The sequence below is a fragment of the Molothrus ater genome, chromosome 4 (genome assembly GCF_012460135.2).
Source record: "Molothrus ater isolate BHLD 08-10-18 breed brown headed cowbird chromosome 4, BPBGC_Mater_1.1, whole genome shotgun sequence".
NCBI classification, from domain to species: Eukaryota; Metazoa; Chordata; class Aves; order Passeriformes; family Icteridae; genus Molothrus; species Molothrus ater.
Window position 1 is genome coordinate 5,674,795 of NC_050481.2, and position 21,798 is coordinate 5,696,592.

At 39.8% G+C, this 21,798-nt stretch overlaps 1 protein-coding gene across 1 annotated transcript; it reads left to right on the forward strand.

Moving 5' to 3' along the window:
• Nucleotides 1-360: 360 nt before the first annotated feature.
• On the forward strand, nucleotides 361-17,583 carry IL21 (interleukin 21). The gene is made up of 5 exons (XM_036382663.1): nucleotides 361-495; nucleotides 628-663; nucleotides 3,977-4,114; nucleotides 4,547-4,639; nucleotides 17,416-17,583. Exons 1-5 carry the CDS (start codon nucleotides 361-363, stop codon nucleotides 17,581-17,583), a joined length of 570 nt encoding a protein of 189 aa, XP_036238556.1.
• The last annotated feature ends 4,215 nt before the right edge of the window (nucleotides 17,584-21,798 follow it).

The window sequence follows — 21,798 nt, forward strand, 5'->3', positions numbered from 1 at the left end:
TTCTAAGTACTAACTTTTTAGTACGTTCATTTCTTGACTCAAAGTGAAAATGGGAATTCACCCTTTTCTCTTTTTTCCTGCCCAATGTGCAGATGGGGCACATTTTCTTTCACTCCATCAATCCCTGCCCCCCCACGCACAAGCCTGCATACATGCACCTAGCCAGTGGAAAAGAAAAAAGGGTTACTCATTAATCCATTCTACAAAGCTTTCCAAACTGAAATGGGTGGGTTCTCCATCTCCAGCAGGGAGCAATATATAGGTAGGTGCAGAGTTTACCTGAGCACAGCTCAAACTGGAGTGTTACACTTGAACAGCACAACTTTGCTCCTGGCACACTTTAAAACAGAACTCATCAGGATGAAGAGGATGATTATTTACTGCATGCTTTTCTTCTGCTCCACAATGATGCTGACTGCAGCTTCACCCAGAACATTAAAATACAAACAGATTCACAAGAAAATTGAAGACTTACAAAAAATGGTGAAAGATAAGGTAAGTGATGGTATTTGCCATAATATTGAAATTACTTTCAAGCATTGGACATTGCTTAGTATGTATCTTATGAGGGACATCACTTTCAAATGGTAAAAATTTTCTAACTTAGATTTATTTGTTTTATTTTAGGATGCTGAATTGCTGCATACACCAGAAAACCTTGTGGTGAGGCTGCTTTAAATTTTTTTTCATAATTATGTAATTTTGATTTTGTGCTGGTTTATTCCATTGACAAATGGAGAATGTCTTGTTCTTCACATCTCTGACCTAGTACTCTTAATGCAAGCTAGACTGAGTAAGAAAATACTTTCTAAGAAAGTTCCTTTTCTGGATAATTAATAGCAGAAGTGTTTCTATTTTGACACTGGAATTACTATTTTGCTTTTTATGTGTATCATAACCCACCAATAGATCCAGAGTTGCACAAACTCCATTTAATTAACAAAGAGTGCTAAGAGTGAGGATTCATACAAGACCCAGACGAGCAGCAGTGCTTTTGGGGATGCAGGTATTTGGAGTGGAAGTGCCTCCAGCTGCCATGAGCTCCAGCATGCCTGAGCTGCCCCCCTTGCCTCCCACTACAGCCAAATGACAAGAGTGGCACTGCAAGGCCATGTCAATGAGTGCCTCCTCTCATGTGCACTCACACTGCTCTGAGTCTGTTCGTGCAGGGACTGTGCTACCAACAGGAAGACAAAACTGCATCTGCCAATATTCTTATATATATAATCTTTTCAGATTATAACCAGTTAAAAATACAAGAGCAGCTCTCTGTGAGCCCCTTTTTAATACAGATACATATTTACACATTATTTAGTGCTGATATTTTGCACTCTCAAAAGTGGTAGGATGCAGGATGTACTGTAAATTTAAATGCTAATCATAGTAAAATCACATCTTAAAAATTTAGAGGGTAAATGCATGCTGCTTTGATAATCCCTCAACATGCAACTGAGGTGTAGAGCAACCTGTGACTACCTAATATTATACTTGTGTTATCAGCTGTCTTAAATTTTTGAGCCCTATTTTGTAGCACAAACAATTTTGATTGACATGTAAAAGCCATCACTATGCACTACTATGCTGTAAAAGCTGTAGACATTCTTAAAAATTTATCTACTCAGGATTCTAAAGTCCCTTGCAAGCAGCTACAAGAAGAAAGGAAAAAAAACTCACCTCATTTCACACAGGTTTTGGTTAGTCTCTTCCTAGGCTTGACAGCTCGCTGCATGTTTAACTTGCCAAAAAATATACAAAAGCACGACCAAACCAGATGCATTCCTTGGAATTGCTAGAAAAAACTTCAGTGCACAAACTCATTGCTGGGCTTTTTCCACTAAAACTCTTTCTAACTTTGGGCTTTTTCTACTAAAACTCTTTCTAACTTGTGGTGTCAAAGTGAAAAGGAGGAGATTATTAGTTGTCATTTTAATCCAGCGTTTGCCAGCTGCCTCTGAAACTAAGCAAATACAACAACTAGTGACTAATTGCTTAATGAGGTTGTTGGGGCTTTTTTCTTAAGAAAAGTCATTCTCACCTCAGGAAGGAAAACAACAGCTCACTTGCAGCTTAGGGCTTTACTGTCTGATTCTGGGAGGTCCTAAGTGCCTCCTCTGAATACTAGAGAAGACAGAGAATTCTCATATTTAGAAGGTATTGATACAGGTTCAGCTTCTGAGGTAAAACATGTAAAAAAACATTAGTGTGCTAATAGTAATAATCACCAGCAACCAAATCAACAAACTTCATCCTACAGGGTGATTGAAATATGTAACACAGTGTGCTAAAGTGGCATTCAGTGATTAGGTGCCATCACAGCCTAGTCAAACTCAATTTAATAAAAAGTTGCTCACAGAACTGTATTTCAAATATCAAAATATTTGAATTTTTTTTTATTATAACCTGCTCATGGCAGATTTGCATTTGGTCTTGAATATTCAATGAGAAAATCACCTATTATAACATTTAAAATTAGGTGGGTTATCCCAATCTGTTTTGGCTGCCTTGAGGTTCCTTTGTGTGAACTGTTAGCCCCAGTTCATTCCCACATCATTTCCTTGTACCCTCAACAATGAAATATTCTTTCCTTTGAATAAAGAGAGATTAGAGGACGTCAATTCAAGGGAAGCCAGCAGTGTTAAAAAGTGAAAAAGCAGTGTTAAGGCTGAGGTAATTCCAGCCTGGGGGGCAAATGAGCTCTCCTGCTGGTGACTGGCACTGCAGCTGAAGTGCCCTGGATCTGTATCTCACCCCACTGATCACTAATTCCGGAAGCAAGGGCTCTACGGGCTCATCTGTAAAGCTAGTTTGAGTCAGATGCAGAGTGCTGCTGCCAAGTGCCACTGATACAAATATTTTACACATCTCTAGCCCCCTTCAGACATTTCCAGTGGTGTGTGCTCCTTCATGCCTCATCCCCGAAGTGCTCAGCACACCGGGCCCCACAATCCTTGCAGTGCCCTGACTGTTGCCTGCCTGAGCTCTAAGTGACAGCTCAGCAAAACAGAAAAGGCAGCACAGATGAGAAATGCTGGTTTCTCAGCTCAGCACGGATGAGACCAAAACGTTTTCAGTTTCAGCTGGAAAATCGATCTCTTTAAAAGACGAGTAGTGTTTTTTTTCCAGTAAGCAAGGCCAGTTACGGTAATGATGCTTAAACCAAACATAAATGTGTGGCTTTTAAGGAAAAGAAAATGTTTTATCTGACCAACACAGAATGTTGCTAGCAAAATTTGCTATAAGCAACATCCATGAAAGCTGCCTTGTCCTTGCCCAAGCAGCGAACTGCAGTGACATCTCATAAGGCAGACGAGACTCAGCTTGGGCAGCAGTAGGTATGCAAAAAAGGATGGCTTTGGAGCCTTTCTAATACGTGCAATCAGCAGCTTCCTTCTTTGGAAAACAGAAAGCAACTTAAATTTTGGCTGCAGTAAACATTGCTTTCCTTTCTCTGTTGACTGTTAGGTTAGTTTTGGGCATAGTTTCTGTATCATTTCTGATGCTATCATAAAACAACATTTTAATAGTATTTGAAAACATGCAGTTCTTCATCAATTCTAATTATTAACTAGGCATTATTAGAAAGAGCACCAAAATGAGCAAGGAAAAAAAAAAGTATATTCCCACATTGTAATTTTTTTAAAATAAAATGCTCGTGCTTTAGCAGGTGAAAACCTACTGCATGTAACTGATCTACTCTTCCTTCAGGACTGTTTTCTTTCAAATGCTGTCATGATTAATAGCCAAGTGGACATTTATTTCATTAAGAAATAGTGAAGTAATTATGCAAGAACAGCCAAAGTAAAGCCTCAATATCACCTGCGTACCAAAAACTAACTAAAAAATAAATTAGAAAAAGGTACAGCTGAATATTCTCAATTAATATCCTATTCTGCACATGGACCACAATCTAACATGAGCAGGAAAAAGTGCTGCAGCAACACTGGCTTTAAACCAGTTCCTTCTTCTCCTGCCCTAGGAGGGATGCCTGTCCTCAGCTGTGACCTGCTTCAAGAAGGGCGTCCAGAAATTACAACCAGCGAACAGCCAAGATAACTGGGCGTTCCAAAAAGCCATTAGAATCGTGAACAAACTCACCTACAGAGACTCTGGAGAGGTAGGATTTCCTCACAGTGCTCATAATTGTCATCATTGCTCCTTATTTTCTATAGCAGGTGCCCCCTGCAATGGGGGAAGTGTAGAAAGCAAGTCTGTTAGAAACAGTAATCTGCCTTTCATTACTTTGGAAATTAAAAAGTCCAATTCTTGAATTTTTGGGAGAAGCATTCCCTGTGACCATAAAAATTCACATACACCTACTTGGCAACCACACAACGTGCTGGCAGAAGGACAAGGATCACTGGAAAAAAAGTGAATGAAAGGTGTCATTACTGAACTCCTTCCCTTTTGAAAGAGCTTGAGTCAAAGCTTTTCCAGCTAGAAAAGGCATTGATTACAACCCTCTGGATATTTCAGTGAGAAAGCTTGAGGATTGATTAAGGATTGTGATGTGCTGTTTAGAAGTGCCATGATTCTCTTTATCTTCCAGCACTGTGAGTCTTATGAGATGAAAACATGTGAATCTTATGGGAAGAAAACCCCCAAAGAATTTTTGAAGAGCTTTGAAAATCTTATGCAAATGGTAAGCAGAGTTCATTCCTCCTGGATGCTTTTTGACATTTTGCAAACAATTACAGATATCCTTAGTTTACATCCTTACTAACAATGTCTTGTTTTTACAGCTATACAAGAACTAATCTAGGACACACCACAGCTGAAGGCTACTGAAAATCCATTTTTTAAAGCAGACACTATGTTATATTTAAGATGTGAAAAATGTAAATACTTCCCAGTGCTATTATGATGTGTTCTCTGTGTGTGGTAAGTGAAAGCTTCTCCCAAAATTTTAAGGAGTCTTATTTGGATGGGTATTTGTAAGATGGATGCTATTTTGCAATGATTCTAGAGGGAAAAAGAAATTCTACTTTCACAAAAACTGGCTCTTGTAAGGGACTTAACTGTCCCCCTTCTGCTAAACTAGAAATAAATGACATGGTTACTTTTGTATTTTTGCTTTGATCTTAACTGAATCCCATGCAGAGATTTCTGCAAATTTTAAAAGAAAATTAACAGAAAAACTTTGAAGCCTCAAGGGAATCTGCTTGGGCTGATTTCCTTATTTACAATAATACCACACACAGAGTTTTATTTATAAGTTCTTAGACTGCATTTTAGCTAACTATGGAAAAATGTCCTGCATTTAACTGCCTTCTCAGTACTGGAAAAAACATTTACAAATCATACTGTATGGCTGTGATCAACATCTTGAAGCTAATGGCACATTTGCCATGGGATTCAATAGGAAGAGATGTAACCCACATGCTCTAAGTGGAGATACAGGATCCTGAGGGGAAATCCTGTTCCAGAAAATGGAATTTTGGCTACACTGCCCCAACTTAACATGACAGATACAGCAGAGGCATGACAGGCTGGTACAACCAGCCACTACAAAATGTCCAATAAATACAGTCACTGATGATCAGTCAGAGTGAAACAGCTCTAATGCATACTGCTCCTTCTCAGAGGACAACATTTACCCTCATACTAATGTACCATTAACACTATTCATTCTCTCTCCTCCTGATTAAGTTTTACAGTTTATTTGCCATTTCTTTAAAAATCTGTCAAGTTGTTTGTTCTGTGGAAACCTTCCTGTCCAGCTCTTGAATCCTGAACATTTCTGTGGAACTATGGCTAGAGATACCATACAGAAAATTTTTTAAATGAAGGTGAGTGTCACAGCACTTAAAACTAGTTTTGGCAGCTTAATTATATACCACCATATTCTGCTTGCAAGGATTCTGAACCTCTGGGTTCTTCCATCTGAGCAGTAACTGTTCATTTGCCCCAAACAGATATTAACCCCACATGAGGAAACTGATCTTGGAAAAGAGCATAAAACCTTCCAGTAAAAGTTAACCTTTCATGTAATTTTCTCTCTACTTAGTAGAAATGTGGTAGAGAGAGGAAACTGGAAAACTGCATATAGTGTTAGAATGGAAAATGACAAGCTTAGTTACCTCCAAAAATAATGAGGTAGTATTAAAAATATTTCCATTCCTACCAATGCCATCGGCCTAAAGGAAAATTAATACAAAAAGTTTTGCTGCCTCCACATTTTTACTGTCCTGAAAGGTGAACCTCCTCAAAAATGTACATCAGAAAGAGGAAGGAAGATCCTCAAGGCACAGCAAACCAAGTGAACTCTCCTTGTTTCTGGTGATGGGTCATTTTCATTTAGAACATAGTTTTCTTCTCCTTTCCTTTTTCTCCTTTCCTTTTCAAAACCTGCTTTTTCTGTGTGTAATGTTCTATCTCATACCTCAATGTTTCCACATCACTGCATCAGAATTAACATTCTAAAAAAGAACTACCACTCATAAGTAAGTAATCAAAGTACTGAGTTTAAATGATGTTCTTTCTGTACCTTCTATCCCCCTTTCTCTGACTCACCTACCCACCAAGTCCCTTCATCACCAATCAGTGAGCACTATGCAATGCAAAGCTGCTGCTGCAACTGCAACAGATTTAAAGTCTGGGTAAAATTGCATTCCAGATTTGGATAAAAGCAACTGGGGAAACACTGAAGCATGTCCTGCAGTTGCAGCATACCTGCTGATATTTCTACATTTGTGTTTTTATGAAGGGTTTTTAATTGAATGCCTTTATCATGAATTAAGTGCATTTTTATGTGAGTCCTAGAAGGACAACCAATAAACCAGCACTTCTGATGCAGCTCCATGGAATATTTGCACGTGCAGGGTTTTGGAGAAAGAGCTTTGTTTTTGTTCAAAGAATACAGTATGCATTTCTTTATCTGTAAATGTCTTTTCCAGTAACTTGCTAAGTGCATTGAAATCATTGTTCTAAAAGAGCCTGTTAAAATCCTTGTCTAGCAGACAGAATGGGATTAACATGCCCTGACAAGCACAATGTTGTGTATTACATATTTATTAGCAATCGTTACAAAGCATTGAGAAGCAACTTTTGTACTTAAGATGGACATTTTATGAATGAAAGCAATTCCCTACAGGAATGTCATAAGCTAACTAGGTACTCCTGCCTACACTGCAGCAATGCCTGGGTTTTGTCCAAAAGGCAGTATGTAATGCACCTACTTCTGTTTAGTGACTTGCTTCACTGTTCTTAACTCTGGATTTTATTACACCAAACATAGTGCTAAAGCTTATTTTTTTCCTGTTTTAAACACAATATACTTGTTTATTAATTGAGGTTATTTCTTGCACCTGCAGAACAACTTAATTTAAGATGCTCACTTGTAGTATTCAAAAAACTAGTGAGAAACTGCAACAAATGTAACTTTAGAGGGTTAATTGCTCAGAGATCTTGCTGAAAACTGAAATTATTGGACAAGCCAGTCCAATAACTCCAGCTACATATGGAGAATATTAATCACAAAATTAGCACAGGTGATTTTGGCCAACACCACGCCCCTGGGCAGTGTCAGCACAATCACTGTGGGCAACTCTGGGCACTTCAAATACGCATTGATTTACAAGATGGGAGACTTTGATTTGTCAAGAGTGATCAAAGACTGAGTGTATTATTCAGGGTGTGCTATTTGAAGAACAGGATGAATGAAGAACAGGAAATCTGTGCAGGACAAACCAGTGTCTGAGAAGACATCATCTTGGTCTGCAACAGCATTCTCAGAAGGAAAAATGAAGATTCCCCAAGGAGGAACTTTTGACCTTAGGAAGCACCAGACACCACAAATATAAATGTGTACACCCTCTGGACTTATTTTTTTTCATGAGATGAACTCTCTTTGTACTAAGTGCACTCTGCAGAAACAATGTATGTTTCATTAACAGAGTACATCATGTAAGCCATAAAAGCTCATTACCTCCCAGGGAGGCTTTATAATATATTTATGATTTTGATCATAAGTGCCCTTTGTAGGCACTTCGAGATGTGTTTTAGCATGGGATATACAATTTTGTATAATATTTACTTTTCCTGAGAGGATTCTTTATTTTTATACCAATTGATTAATCTAATTTAATTATTTATTTCATTTCTGCAAAGGGAATGTTCGTACTAAGGACTATGTGGTCTGATTAATTTATATGCCTATGATATTAAACAATTTTAGCTACTACCATTTTCTCTTGTTCTTTTCTTCAAAAATGTATTTTTGTAGTTATCTGTGTGAGAACTATTCCCTGTGGGTTTTCCAGCCACCTGTTTCACAGACATGCTTCGGCATCTCACCAAAGGAGATGAGTCAGACTTGACTAACAGTTAATTCTGGATGAATCCCAGCATATGAGATTCCTGCTGTTTTCTTGTGTGCAAAGTCAGGAGGGATCCCTCCATCTAGTGGGGAAAACCCACAGGGAATAGTTCTCACTACAAACAGGTAACTACAAAACTTCCCTACAGTGTTCTCTGCTTTGCACTTAGGCTGATGACCCGTGTTGTAACAGGAGCAAAGGTGAAAGAGAACATTTCCTACTCAAACATCTTTGCCCAAGCTGCTGATCTCCATTGCTGTACTGCCACCTTTTGATGGCAGTTTGGAAATTCAGAGCAGTTCCAGACACAGAACAGGCAAGCTGAGTATCACTGTCATGACAGTGAGCTTTGAGATACACCACAGACATAATAACTACGTTCTCCACTTCCCATTTAGTTTTCCCTTTTCCTCTTGACACAGCTGAAGGCCCAATGGTGTTACTGTTGTAACATCATGAAGACCATGTCTAAAAACTTCCCATACCACACCAGTCAGGCTCTTCAGCTGCTCCTTTCCCTTTGCAAGAGGATGTACAAATGGATGCTGTGTCCACATGTCCCTTCTTTAAGTGTCCAACAACTTACCAGGAGATCTCCTGCTCTTTTTAGACTCTTTCTAAACAATCTTCTTACCTGTTGCCATTTTTTTAAGATGACCTATTCTTAAACTTCTCTGCCCACCCCTGGTTTTCCATCTTCCTCCCATCCTAATTCCCAACACTTGTCCTCCCAACCCCAGTTCACTTTCTTCCTCCTGTTACACTTCCTCCAGCTTCCTTTCTATTATCAGGGAATTTTCAGACACTCAGATGGTGCAAGATCATCAGCTGCACAATTATATTAAAAAGGAAAAAGAGCTGAACATAATACTAGTGGTCCACATAAAGTTTAATTCCTTAGCATCCACAGGAGAACATCCTGACAACAAAGAAGTCAGAAAGATTTTCCCTTTAAGCCAAAGAAGTGAGGGAAGCACTCCTAAACCAACTGTAGCAGGAGATACAGTAGGTTTCATATCAAGCTTATCACAACAGATCAGACAAACGCTGTGATAGAGCAGCTCTCTCTATTCTCCCTTAAATCCTTTAAAAATGTGGAGACAATGAATGACAAAGGGGTCAAGGCCAGTGCCAGCTGACATGAGGACAGGATCTGCAGGGGGTGAAACACAGAAAAGTGTTTGAGGTCGGCACCACAAATCCAGCATTTCATCAAACCGAGAAGCAACTCCAAGTTTATCACTGCCTTTATGAACAGCTAGGAAATGCACCGGTGTAGAGAGCAGATCTTGCACAAGAGGGCAGCAGGCAGCTGAGAAAGGAAAGGAGATCTTCACTCTCCTCCTTCTCCTCCTGACCCCGCCCAGCTCGTAACAAATTAATCTACAAACCCTCAAATGTGGGCAAACACAGTCCAAAAAGGGGACTTAACGAGAAATACTCCCATTTCTTTGTTCTCTTTTACAGGCACATTTCAAATGCCACCTACTTAGTAATTCCTACTTCTTCCTATATTCTGTTCTTTCCCGAACACGTGACTCATTCATTTCACTTCTCCCTTCTACCCTCCATCTCTCCTTTATTAGTTATGCCTGACATTTACAACTCTTGCATTAACACCAGACAGGACAAAACACTTGAAAATCTTGCCACTTTACTTCAGAGGTACCACCTAAAAACAAAGATTAGGGAAAAAAGTAATTTACAGGATCTGTACTATTCCTGGGATATTTACACTTCCCTTCAGCACGGAGCATTTGGCCCATTTCTAAATTGCTAACCCAGTACCTGCAGATGAACAGTTCCAAGCATTCCTTATGGACTTAGTGCCTCTCCCTTCAGGCTGTCCCACATCCTGTAAGACAGCTGCTATACTCTGCTGCCCCCTGTTTTACTTTTATTAATTCATTTCCTGTTTTACACCTTGCAAAGAGCTGAACAAACACCAGGTAACATGTGGAATGCAGCAGGTGCAGCTGGAAGCGGTGGGAAAGGTGTAGTACAAATTCCCACACACCTAAGCTGGCACTAAGAATTTTTTTATGGCACTGAAGAACAGAATATCGGGAACCTACTGCCTCAAGCTCCTTTTCCACCTGTTGCACTGGGCAGGGTTGGCTTAAACCATTCCCACTTCTTCCCCCTACCAGTCCCCAACAGTTGCATTTTTGAGGGGAGAGGGTGAGGTGACAAATTGTATTTGCTCTGGGTTAGTTGTCTGACCCAGACACTCTGCCTTTTTAAACATGCCCTCACAAAGTGTAACTGTTCTGCATCAGAAGACTTCCCTTGAAAAGATGTTCTACAAGGCAAACTCAGAAGTAGACTGGGTTGGGAATTTTTCAGTGCAAGTTCTTCCACTGGAGGATGACAATTTTTTGAAACTGAAACTTTACAATTTTTACTGCAACAGTCTGACAAAACTTTGAGCAAAAACCTTTTCTCAGGTGCAGGATGGAATTTCTGTTATAAACACAAGCACGTAAACAAGAGCAGAGCAGAGTGCAGGTTTTTGGGATAGGAAGTGATTGCTGGAGTTAGGCTCCAAACCTTGCTCTGCTTTTTTCAGCTTCTCCATGGGGATACACTCCACCAAGGTATCAGAGGAGGTGCCTACTCCACAGGCTACTGAGAGCTGTGGAGCAGTCTCACACTTTCTTGAGTGCTTTTTTATTAAAACAGCTGAGAGTTCTCAACATCATTTCAGAGTGACAGAGGGGAATAAAGGTCAAAATTGGAAAAGTGACACTTCTGTGTGATGGGGAAATATTTTCTAGCTAGTTCTATGTGGTTCTCAGATGATTTGTCTCAGTGTTTGAGACAATTCCCCGGCAAATTTCCCAGTGTGACACATATGCCATTTTTAGGCTTTAAGAACAACTCAGTGGGCAGCAGAGCAATAAAGGTCAGATGAAGAGCAGCAGAGGTACACAGCAAACAGTAAATCCCTCTGTGGAATGAAAGAAACCGTAGGTTGAAAAGTCACTGGGAGAACAAAGATGGATAGTAATCTCACTTAAAACTTCTCCCTCAGTGAAAGTTTCTGTATGAGTACTGATCCATCAATAACCCATTTTGCAATCAAAAGCACCCAGGGTGCTTTCCCAGGCCCCACAGATCTCCTTATTTTTCATCAAGACAAGGTAGCAACACTACAAGTTCAGTCCAGTGAAACTGCTCTGTACCAACAGTCAGATATCAGCAGTCACATGGCTTTGGATAATCCATGCTCAGTTTTTCAGGTAGGGAACAATGATTCATGTCTTAAAAGATATGACAAACATTTTCAATTCTCTAAGTGTAAGACAGATATGTAGTCCCATACATTTGTAAAATACTATTTTCTAATTGTCATCATAAATATGATTAAAATTTCAGTTCTTTTTGTTGCTCTGTTTGAATGTTGCTTACATATAAAAAACTATTCTGACAGCATCCAGCTGTCAGACCAACTGAAAACTGGCCATGTTGATGGGTTCTAGCACATAACCTTAACAGGAGCCTCACAGTGATTACATCTCAGACTTTTGATACCCAAAATCGTACTAGAAGTGGCCCACCTTTTTATTACTATTTGCACAGATTTCATTTGGTTTAGCTGCTTTGCAACATAACAAACACGGAACCAGCTTTCCCGTTACTCTATACCTCTCCCTTATTTTGCACAGCAGAGGTTTCAATTCCCAGCTTATCCTGCAAGACTGAAATGGTGAGAATAGGTTCTCTTCAGTGGAAGCAGAGGCATGTGACCTCAGGAGAACACAGACTACACCTTGTACCTGAGGCACGGCCAGAGGCAGCGGCTGGAGGAGGAGGCACCAGCAGATGGGGCCTCGCGACAGGTCCTGTGTCACCTCCTGGGGTTTCCCGAGAACCGCGCACCGGCCCAGCCCCAGCAGAAATGGCTTCTTCCTCTGCACAGCTCTCTGCACGCTGCTCACAGCACTCAGTGTCCCTCAAAGTCTGGAGCAGATCATTTCAGCTTCCATCATTATCAATTTCCAAAGTACCAATTCACCTAATTTAAAAAATACTTTTATTAAAAAAAAAAAAATTAATCACAGGGAAAGCTTACAAACAGCAAAGCCCTTTTACAAGAAATCCTTCAGAGAATATGACTAATGCACCTGTACTTTTTAAATATAATAAAACATTGAGTCAAGGCCAACTCATACTCTTAGTCTTTTTTTTTTTTCTTTTGTTGTTTTGTCCTTACAACCTTTCAACCATTTTCTGTATGGAAAAAAACATCAACTTAGTTTCTGAACACAAGTAAAAGTCCTTTCACTTCTACTTAGAATTCAGGATTCTCACAAGTGCTGCAGTGCAAGAGGCCCCACACAATCCTTTTATCTATAGTAGCAAAGGAAATACTTTTCACTTTCAGGGCCCTGCATAGTAGGTCTGGAGTTTTCCCAAATACAATGATCTTGAACTTGCTGTACATTGGTTTGGTTTTTTCCTGTCTCTGCTTCTACTGATTTCCAGAGAATGTTCAGACACACAGATTTAAAATGAATACTTGGATCTTTGTGTCCAAATTTTACACGTGGAAAACTACTACTAATTGTCCAATTAACACTGCTCTGCAGGAGTTGGCAATTATTGCAGAATATAAAGAAGAAGAAATTCCATTTACAGCACAAACATCAGAAAAATATTAGTATTGGAGTTGTCCAAGAGTGAACACAACTCCTTTTTTAACATTGGCTAAGCTACATGGCTATAGGACTGGTTGATATTCCCCCTATCAGCTGTTTGGCCAACAGAAAAAAAAGTTATTATTTCTTTTCACTTATGTAATTTCCAGCTTACTTATTAAATTAGGTGGCTAAAATAATTTTAATTATTATTTAATTATTTTCCTTATTATTATTATTTAATTATTTTAATTTGATTTCCCATAAATATACTAATAATCCTTGGGGATAAAATGAGTGAGAAAATGAACATGTGTACATCTGTAGAGTTATTAACAGTGCTTCTGCTAATATTTCTGCTGAATATTTGTGCTTCCTGTTTAACATCAGAAATTTCTCTCCCACACACTCTGTTTTTTCCTGGGGCACTTAAGTGGAACCTTTTGACATTTTTGTTTAGCCACACATAGCAATGAATTCTGGAGGCAGTAATAATACTGCTCTATGGGATAGATCATAAAATACAAAATGTCTCAGAAAATATTCCCCCAGTTTTTCTGAATGCAGAACCTGATTGTATAGATTTTCATAGATACCAGACAAAGAGCAACTTGTAAAATTTTACATGGATATAGAAACCAGCATTAGGGAAAAATCATTTAGGCCACATGGCAATGCAGGAGTAAATTGGAATAAAGTAATACAATTACTTTTGGAATGGAGAGATACTCTGGAGATGAGTGTTTTTTTCAGAACTACATGTCATCATTCCTACTATTATTAAGCCAAAGTGCATTATTTTATCACCAATTCCATTGGGGGGAAAAAAAATGAGCCAAAATCAGGAGACAGACGTATAAGGTAAGTGTTCCAAAGCTGTACATCAAAATGAAGAAATTCATCAATGCAAATCAGTTCTTGGTTTCTGTGAGATCAGGATTAACAGTGGATTATTCAGAAGGAGGCACCAAGTTCCTGCAAAATGCAGCAGTGAAATTTCACTCTCATTTACTCATGAAGATTAAAGCAGAGTCAGCACCTTCCCCAGGCACGGGGGAGGCAGTGTCAGAGAATGACAACACGGGAGCCTCTGAACCACAGCCCTGCTGAAGGTCACACTTTACCACTTACCTTGTAGGTAATCCTACAAAAACCAATCAAGACTGGGCAGAAAAGAAGAAACGAATACAGTCATCCAGGAGAACAAGAAGAATTAAGATCCTATCAGCCAGCTAAAAAACCAGGAGAGGGAAAACCCTAAATTATCACAAGCAAGGATCTACTACGTAGCACAGGGGGAAACCCCTATGTTCTACCTATGAATCACATTCATTAATCATGAAATTATAACCCAAACCACAAGAGGTATTCTGTATCCTAACTTTTTTTTTTTTTGTTTAAAAAGTTAGGTAATAGGGTCAGAATTGCTATTGTTTCTCATGCTGTAAGAGAAATCTGTCTCAATCAGACAGCCTTTGCACATTAAGATTGTGAGACACGGGGAGATCAGTTTTGGAAGAAAATATTTGCAATAATAAGTATATGAAATGAAGCAGAATTTTAGATAGATTTTTAAGTCAAGGAACAGAGTCACAGAATGTTTTGGGTTGGAAGGCACTTAGAGATCATCTAGTTTCAACCTCCTTGCCATGGGTAGGGACACCTTCTATCTGACCAGGTTGCTCAAAGGATAATAAATGTGGAAAAAACCAAACAAAAACCCCAAAAAAACTTCCCTTGTACTAGAGCTACCTTCATTACACACCACCCATATGCATATCCAGTCTCTAAAAAGCCTCCTGAAACAGTAGCCATTGAATAGCATGAGAAGTCCTGATCTCCTATTTCACAGACAAATGCACTCAGTCTTAAGTGCTGAAAGATTCAAGCTGGGAAAACTCCAGCTGAAATCTGATCCAAATTTCTACATTTCCTCTATCCTGTGCTTTATCAGCTAGAATTTCTCAACACAACTGGGCTCTTCCATGAATCTAGCAACATAGCCCAAGGGTAGGCTTAAAGAGGGGAAAGGCTGGGAACTCTTCCTAAATTTTTAAGCCTCGATCAAGAAGGTTTTCTAAGTGTTTTCTAAGGAGTGACATTTTTCATTTGGGAATAAACCAACAAACAATCTACCACAACCTTTTGTACTGATGTCCCTACGTATCTCAGGAAAATCTGTACATCTTTTACTACTGTTTTCCACAGCAGCTGAGTCCTTTTCCATGTAAATCCAGATCACAATTGTTCCAATGTGACTTTTGATCACTTCTAGACACTTCTGATGTTTTTGGCAGAAGTAACAATTTTGCTATTACACCTTCAAAAATGGAAGAGGTGTAGTAGGACTCAATAAAACTCAGTGGTTCATTTTCACACCTCCTAAATAAATGGGAAATGGATTCTTGGACTTAAAAAGTCAGAAAATCTTCTTGCTGTGCTTAGGCATTGTCATCCTAAGAAGTGACATCTTCCCAAAAACTTCTTCCTTCTATCCATTAGATATTCTTCTTGCCTCTACTTCTTTGTTTTAGGAAACAGTTGGTCAGTTAATTCAGCAGTAAATGTTCTCATTTTCTTAAATCCTTAGTATTTTTAAGAGATTTTGATGTCTAATATTATCAGTTGATAACATCTCCCCTTTACAAAAGGTATTATAATTTGCCTCTGCCATCAGGGGAAGTAATTTTCAGCCATGAAGTGTTTTACCAACTTAAAAATCCAAAACAAAAAACATATCACCAGAAAAGGAAAAAAGATCACCAAACCCACATATAATTCTATTAATAAGCTTCAGTTTTCAGATGCTCATGCTAACAATGGCTGATTCTTATACTTCATAACCAATTACTCCATCCTGACAGGATCAGGAAGAACCATCAGCATTAAATGTCTTTAGAACAGCAGATTCAAAATTTAATGGTAACTTCATATCAAAATGTGAAATAAAAATCGTATTACATCAAAACAATCTGAAAATCCTTTGAATAGGAGATGCTTCTCAGCAATAATGTTTCATTTCCTTCTGGAAATATCAAGAGCTTTGTCTGGGGCGCTGATCAAAGCCTCCTATCTTGCATGGAAAGCTAATTACCAGAAGAGGCTTCTGGAAAGCAAGGATCAGGACCAGTGACAAAAGCCTGGTACTTTATTTCAGTATCTGGCTCAAATCTTCACACCTCAATTTAGAAGCAAATGGCTTGTGTCAGATTGGTCATTAAAGGCCAAAAAAATAAGAGTGTTTTCCAATAAGAAGTAATTATATAAATTTAGCACAAATATAAAAGCAGTTTTCTAGAATCAAAATAGTAACAAAATTGCATGTTCACTTCTCTTTCTGTAGCCTAAATCTGAAAAAAAAAAATACACTGAAAAGTCCTTTTATCATTATTGTGATAATGCACAGTAGCAGTTTCATGCATTGAGCAGCTAAAGTGAAGGAAATTCTCTATTTCCCTACAGGAAATCCTCAAGTGTCCAAGATATTTATTTGTATTTGAGGTGACTGAGGGAACACCTCATGGGGGTCTTCACCAACCTCACAAGGGGCAATTGCTGGATTCCTTCCCTCTCATGACCAGGGACAGAACTTGAAGAAATGGCACAAAGTGAACCAGGGAGGGTTAGGCTGGATAACAGGAAAAGTTCCTTCCCCCAGAGGGTTGTTGGTCACTGGGTGAGGCTCCCTAGGGAAGTGGTCACAGCAGCACCAAGCCTCACAGAGCTCAAGCAGTGTTTGGACAATGCTCTCAGGTACACACTGTGACTCCTGGGAATGGCCTGTGCAGGGCCAGGAGTTAGAATTGATCCTGATGGGTCCCTTGTAACTGAGGGAATTCCATAATTCTGTGATATTGACGGGCTACATCCTCCAGCAGATTGAAATCCTTCACTTTTCCTTTGTCCACAGGTGGAAGGTGCATTTAGTTATCTGTTTTCATATGTGTTTTTTTGGTCTATCAAATCCTCCTCTCCCACCTTTGTCTCTCCCCTTCCAGAAAGCAAGACCTTGGCATTTGGATGTGAATGTCACTCCATGGCCAGCAGCATACTTAGGTGATTACAGTAGAATAAACCACAGTAATTTTCATACTTGGTTCCACAACTGGTGTTTTCTGTGGTTAAAATGGAATTTCTCACCCATCACACATTTGCTGGTCCCCACTCTACCTCCTGAAAGCCAGCCTTTCTCACATGCTGTACTTCTGATATGCCAAATCCAAAAGATGCTTTTCTTAAAAACTCTGAAATCCAACAGGCACAAAATGACACAATCAGGGACTTCTTGGCTCCCGCTCACTGATATCAAACCCTTTGTATTACTAAAAGCTTTAAAACGGGATCTGGACAGCGCGAGGGGACCAAGCACTTACTCTCTCATGCATTTCATTATGGAATATATGACTGAGGATGCTCTGATGCACTTGCCACCAATAAATCACTGTCAATCTTTCCTTCAGCGAGATATGGAAAATGAAAAGCACAGTAATTTGAATAATGGTGGGAAGACCAATACCCCAGCAAATTTCTCCATCGGTTTTGCTTCCATTGCCAAATTTGTCAAGAAGAAAGTCCAGAGACCAAGTGAGAACCCAGCATCAAAATTTCAACCTCGCTTTCCACAATAGGTTCTACTAACCTTCGTATCTGGCTATTGAAGCAGAAAATCATCTAATACACATTGCAATTGTGTAATTTAAATCTTGTACTCTGTGGTTTAATAGACGTCTCCTATTCTATTAAGATTGCAGAAACCAAGGAGGAGTATAATCAGATCACTGTGGTCCCTTATGAAACCTCTAACTACATGATTAAAGTTTCTATTTCCTGCACTTTTTAATACTAGTGAGCAAAAGTAAATGGTAATAGGCATGATGAGGTCACACACCAAATGGTTTTATGGTATTTGGATACTTCAGGCCACTTTTCTCAGAGTACATTCCATTGCTTCAGAAGAGCAAGTGTGAACGTCAGTCATATTCTTTCTGCTACTGTGCTGTTCAGTCTTGCCTTGCTGTAAACAGCCTCCAGAGCTGCAGAAGTGTAGAAGCACCTTTCCCAAACTCCAGGAAACCTTGATGTGCAAGACTTTACACCTTAATCCTGCTGAACTCAAGTCTTCTAGGAATTATTATTACCCATAACTGCTCAGAGGTGTGTTCAATGTAACGTGACAGCAGCTTCTGTCCTTCTGTATTCATACAGTAAACAGATGGGATTTGGATTTCACTCATCACAGCTGGGCATTATTATAATGTGAATAAAAATAACAGCGCATACATTTTGACAGAAAACATGTTCTAGGTCTGAAGTATTTCACACCTCTTGCAATTCTGCCACCCAAGAAGTCTCCACCGGTTTGGAATTTAATACTCTGCTGAGTACTGCAGAAACTTTCCCTCCCCATTCCAACACAACTTTGGAAAAACTTGCTTCTACCAAGATCCATGGATTTTCCGCAGCCTTTTGTGACGCTCTGTAAGCGCCAAAGGGGAGAACCACACACGCTGTCCTGTCTCATTTCTCCACTGCGGCTGGCAGCTACCCCAATCGTCCAGATCAGAGGCGAGGCAGAGCACCCAATCTCCTCTGCAGCCCACGCAATGCATTTCCTTTCTGAGAAAACCAAGCTGCAGGAGGGAGGGTGACGCACGCCCGGGGCTCGCTCGGCTATGGGGTCATGATGTGGCTGGGGCAGGTGTACAGCTCTAGGGGCAGGGGCTTCTAAAATCACCACAGGATTTGAATTATGAAATATGCTCACACCATACTGCATAAATTTCATTATGTCTCACGCATATTACACTGAGACCTTGGGTAGGGTGTAAAATTTAGCTCTGATCCATGTACTGATGTTCTTGCACCAAATCAACTGAACATAATTTTTCTATACATGAAACGCTTGTGTTGAGTGTTTTTGAATGAACTGGAGATACTGAACTGCTGTGCCTAATAGGAACAGATGTAAACTCCCTACAACTGTCCTTTTTAGTAGTAACAAGGCATTACAGACATGTAAGAAATTCAGCTTGTCTACTACAGCATTTGCAGTAGGACCAACGATGGCTCTCCCCCATCTATGTTAATAAAACTATTCATCATGAGTAAAAGTTAAAGAACCAGGAACAGTCCTTAGCTCTGAATCCCACTGACACAGAGGATTTTCCTAGCAAAATATATTTTCTCTCCAGCTTTACGTTCAAATTGGCATCTTGCCAGGTCACTAGTATGGAAATTTACCCTTGTAATCACAGATAAATTTGCATTTGTATTCATTATTTCAGAGGGGTATCCCTTAAAACTCTCACTCAAAAATAAAGCAAATGGCAACTTCGAATTGTTTTTTGTAAAGAAGGGAAAGGGATGGTGTCTCCTCATTTCCAAAGGACAGCAGAGCTTCACAGGGCTCAAACAAGGGCAACAAACACAAATTTCTGTTCTTTTGTTCAGCAATTCAGTAGGACAGTAAAGAAAGGTTAGAAAAGAGGTAATTCTTGTAGACAAAGATCCACCTAATTTTGAGTGTCATAGCACAGGTAGATAGGAAGACTCACCACCTCTTCCAGCACCAGGATCAAAAGATAAAACCATCAAATAAACCTAGCAGGACCCAGGATCAAAAGATGCAGTCACAGTAGGCTGATGTGTGGAACCTGCCAAACATTTGTGCTGTGGATCCTAAGAGTGGTTCAAGGAAGTACAGGAATACCATGCTGGCCTTGGACAGGACAGTGGGAAAAACAAACCAGTGTGGGCAAGCCCCCGTTGTTCCTCAGTAAATTCCACACAACCAGTCTGAAGCAAGCAGGAGAAGTGAGCAAAGGCAAAATGGAATCAAGAAATAGAACTTTGAGAGAACAGGAACAACGTCATAGCAATGCCTGCACACAGCTGGGAGCCAGCCAGCACCGAGGAGGTACCTTAACACCTTTTGTCCCTATCTAGTGACAAATCTAGGCCATCTGCTTAGCATGTGCACTATCACAGCTCTCACAAAGGCAACACACGGGTTCTTTCTTTGTGGGCTGTTAGCATCCTGTATGGTTATAACCTGATACTGGCCTTTTGACCCAGTAGGGCAATCTCAACTTGCATTTTATCATACATTTCTTAAATCCTGACCCTGAGAACAGTTTGGCAAAAACCTGGCTTGTCAGTGTATGTACCAGCCTCTTTTCCACTGCAAAATAATAATACTGAAAATCAGAAATCTTTTGCCTTTGGGCTTTCACTTCACTTCTCATTCCAAAATAAAAACAAACATCGTTCTAATTTGAGCTACCCAGAGTAATTGACAGACCTCCATTTCTTTCCAGCCACAACAAAGCACTTTTTCCTATTAATGTGACCAGGATGCTCTGATTTGATTTCCTCTTTGGAGGACACCTCCATTTGGCTTTCCCTAACAGATTTGTGCCTCATCAGCAGTGCGTTTGTATTGGTCTCTACAGCTCTGCACCTAAAGAGAAGTGTGAACCAAAACTAGCAGAGGTTAACACTTATATTATGTTGTGGGTATACCAAAAACAATTTTAGCAGGTTTGGTGCACATTGTACTAAGAGGAAGTTGGTGACTGAAGTTTTGGCAACACTTCACTATGGAGACAGCCTTACAAAGTCCATTTGGATGTAAAAGGAAAACATGAGTAAACAGGACTAATCATCCTTGTAAATATATGCTGGACCTCCTGAAGACAGATTACTCCTAGACAAAAAGAAGTCGTTGAAGTTCACCCAGAAATCTTGCAAAAATTGAACTATTTCCTCTGTAAACACAGCACACCATCTTAATGTGCATTACATCCAACCTTAATCCTTACCCTTTATTGATCACCCTTTGTAGTAAAGCCCATGGATCTGGGCAAGGCCCCATGGAGGATCGAACAAAGTTCCTGTCTCCCTGACCCCCGCTCCATAGCTTATCTCTGTAACCCTACAGGTTATGTTAATTAACCCTTACTATTGGTCAAGTTTGGATTCCCCTTAACCCTATAAAAAGGGGCCTACTTTAGCCCATTTGCCAGAAGAAGAGCTGTCGCTGGGACCCTTCACAGACTCCCCCAATAAACATGGCTGTGGAACATCAGGACCTCTCCTTCTCCTCTCTCGTGTCTGCTGCAGCCTCAAGCCAAGGGCACCCTACCTGAGCAAGCAAGAGCTCAGATCCTAAGCGAGCTTGCAATCACTAAAGAGCTGATAATCACCAAACTTGCTAAGGGGCTAAGGGGGTTAGCCTGCGGCCGTCGGCCTCGAGCTAGCCTAGCAATTGGGCACCCTATCTCCCTGAGGACTGGGCTCCTGGGCTATCTTGCACTGTTTGATAATAAGGCCAGAATAGAGGCTTTATTATACACAGCAAACCTTCCCAACTTGGCATTCAGCCATAACTTTCACAGTAATTCTTCATCTCATTCAGACTTGCAATCACACCAAATTTCACCAGAGAACAAAAACCACTGACTCAAAGTTCATAACCTTTGTAAAATTACTTCCTGAAAAGTAGACTACAGTGACAGGAAACACTGTCCACACCTATTCAACAATCACAGACAAGATTTTTAGAAAGATGAAACTTTTGTGTCACACGGCTCCTAAGGAGAGATTAACGTTACTTTCCCCAAGGACACTCTTTTATAACTAGAACATTTTTTATTTTCAAAGTGTTCCCTCTTAATGCGGGTCCTTTCAATGGAAGATTACATCAACCATTGGTTTTGTGAAGAGATTCCCAATTGTCAACTATTTCCAGGCCATTTTAGTCACGCCTCCAAAACCAGAAGTCTTTCTTAAAAAAAAAATCCCCACTGTCATCCTTGCAGGAAAAATTCACTCTAACAATTACT

Coding starts and splice junctions, on each gene's coding strand:
- IL21 (XM_036382663.1), top strand. CDS start 361: ATGAAGAGGATGATTATTTACTGCATGCTTTTCTTCTGCTCCACAATG. Junction 496..627: donor AAAAAATGGTGAAAGATAAG/GTAAGTGATGGT, acceptor GTTTTATTTTAG/GATGCTGAATTGCTGCATAC. Junction 4,640..17,415: donor TTGAAAATCTTATGCAAATG/GTAAGCAGAGTT, acceptor TCTTTCCTTCAG/CGAGATATGGAAAATGAAAA.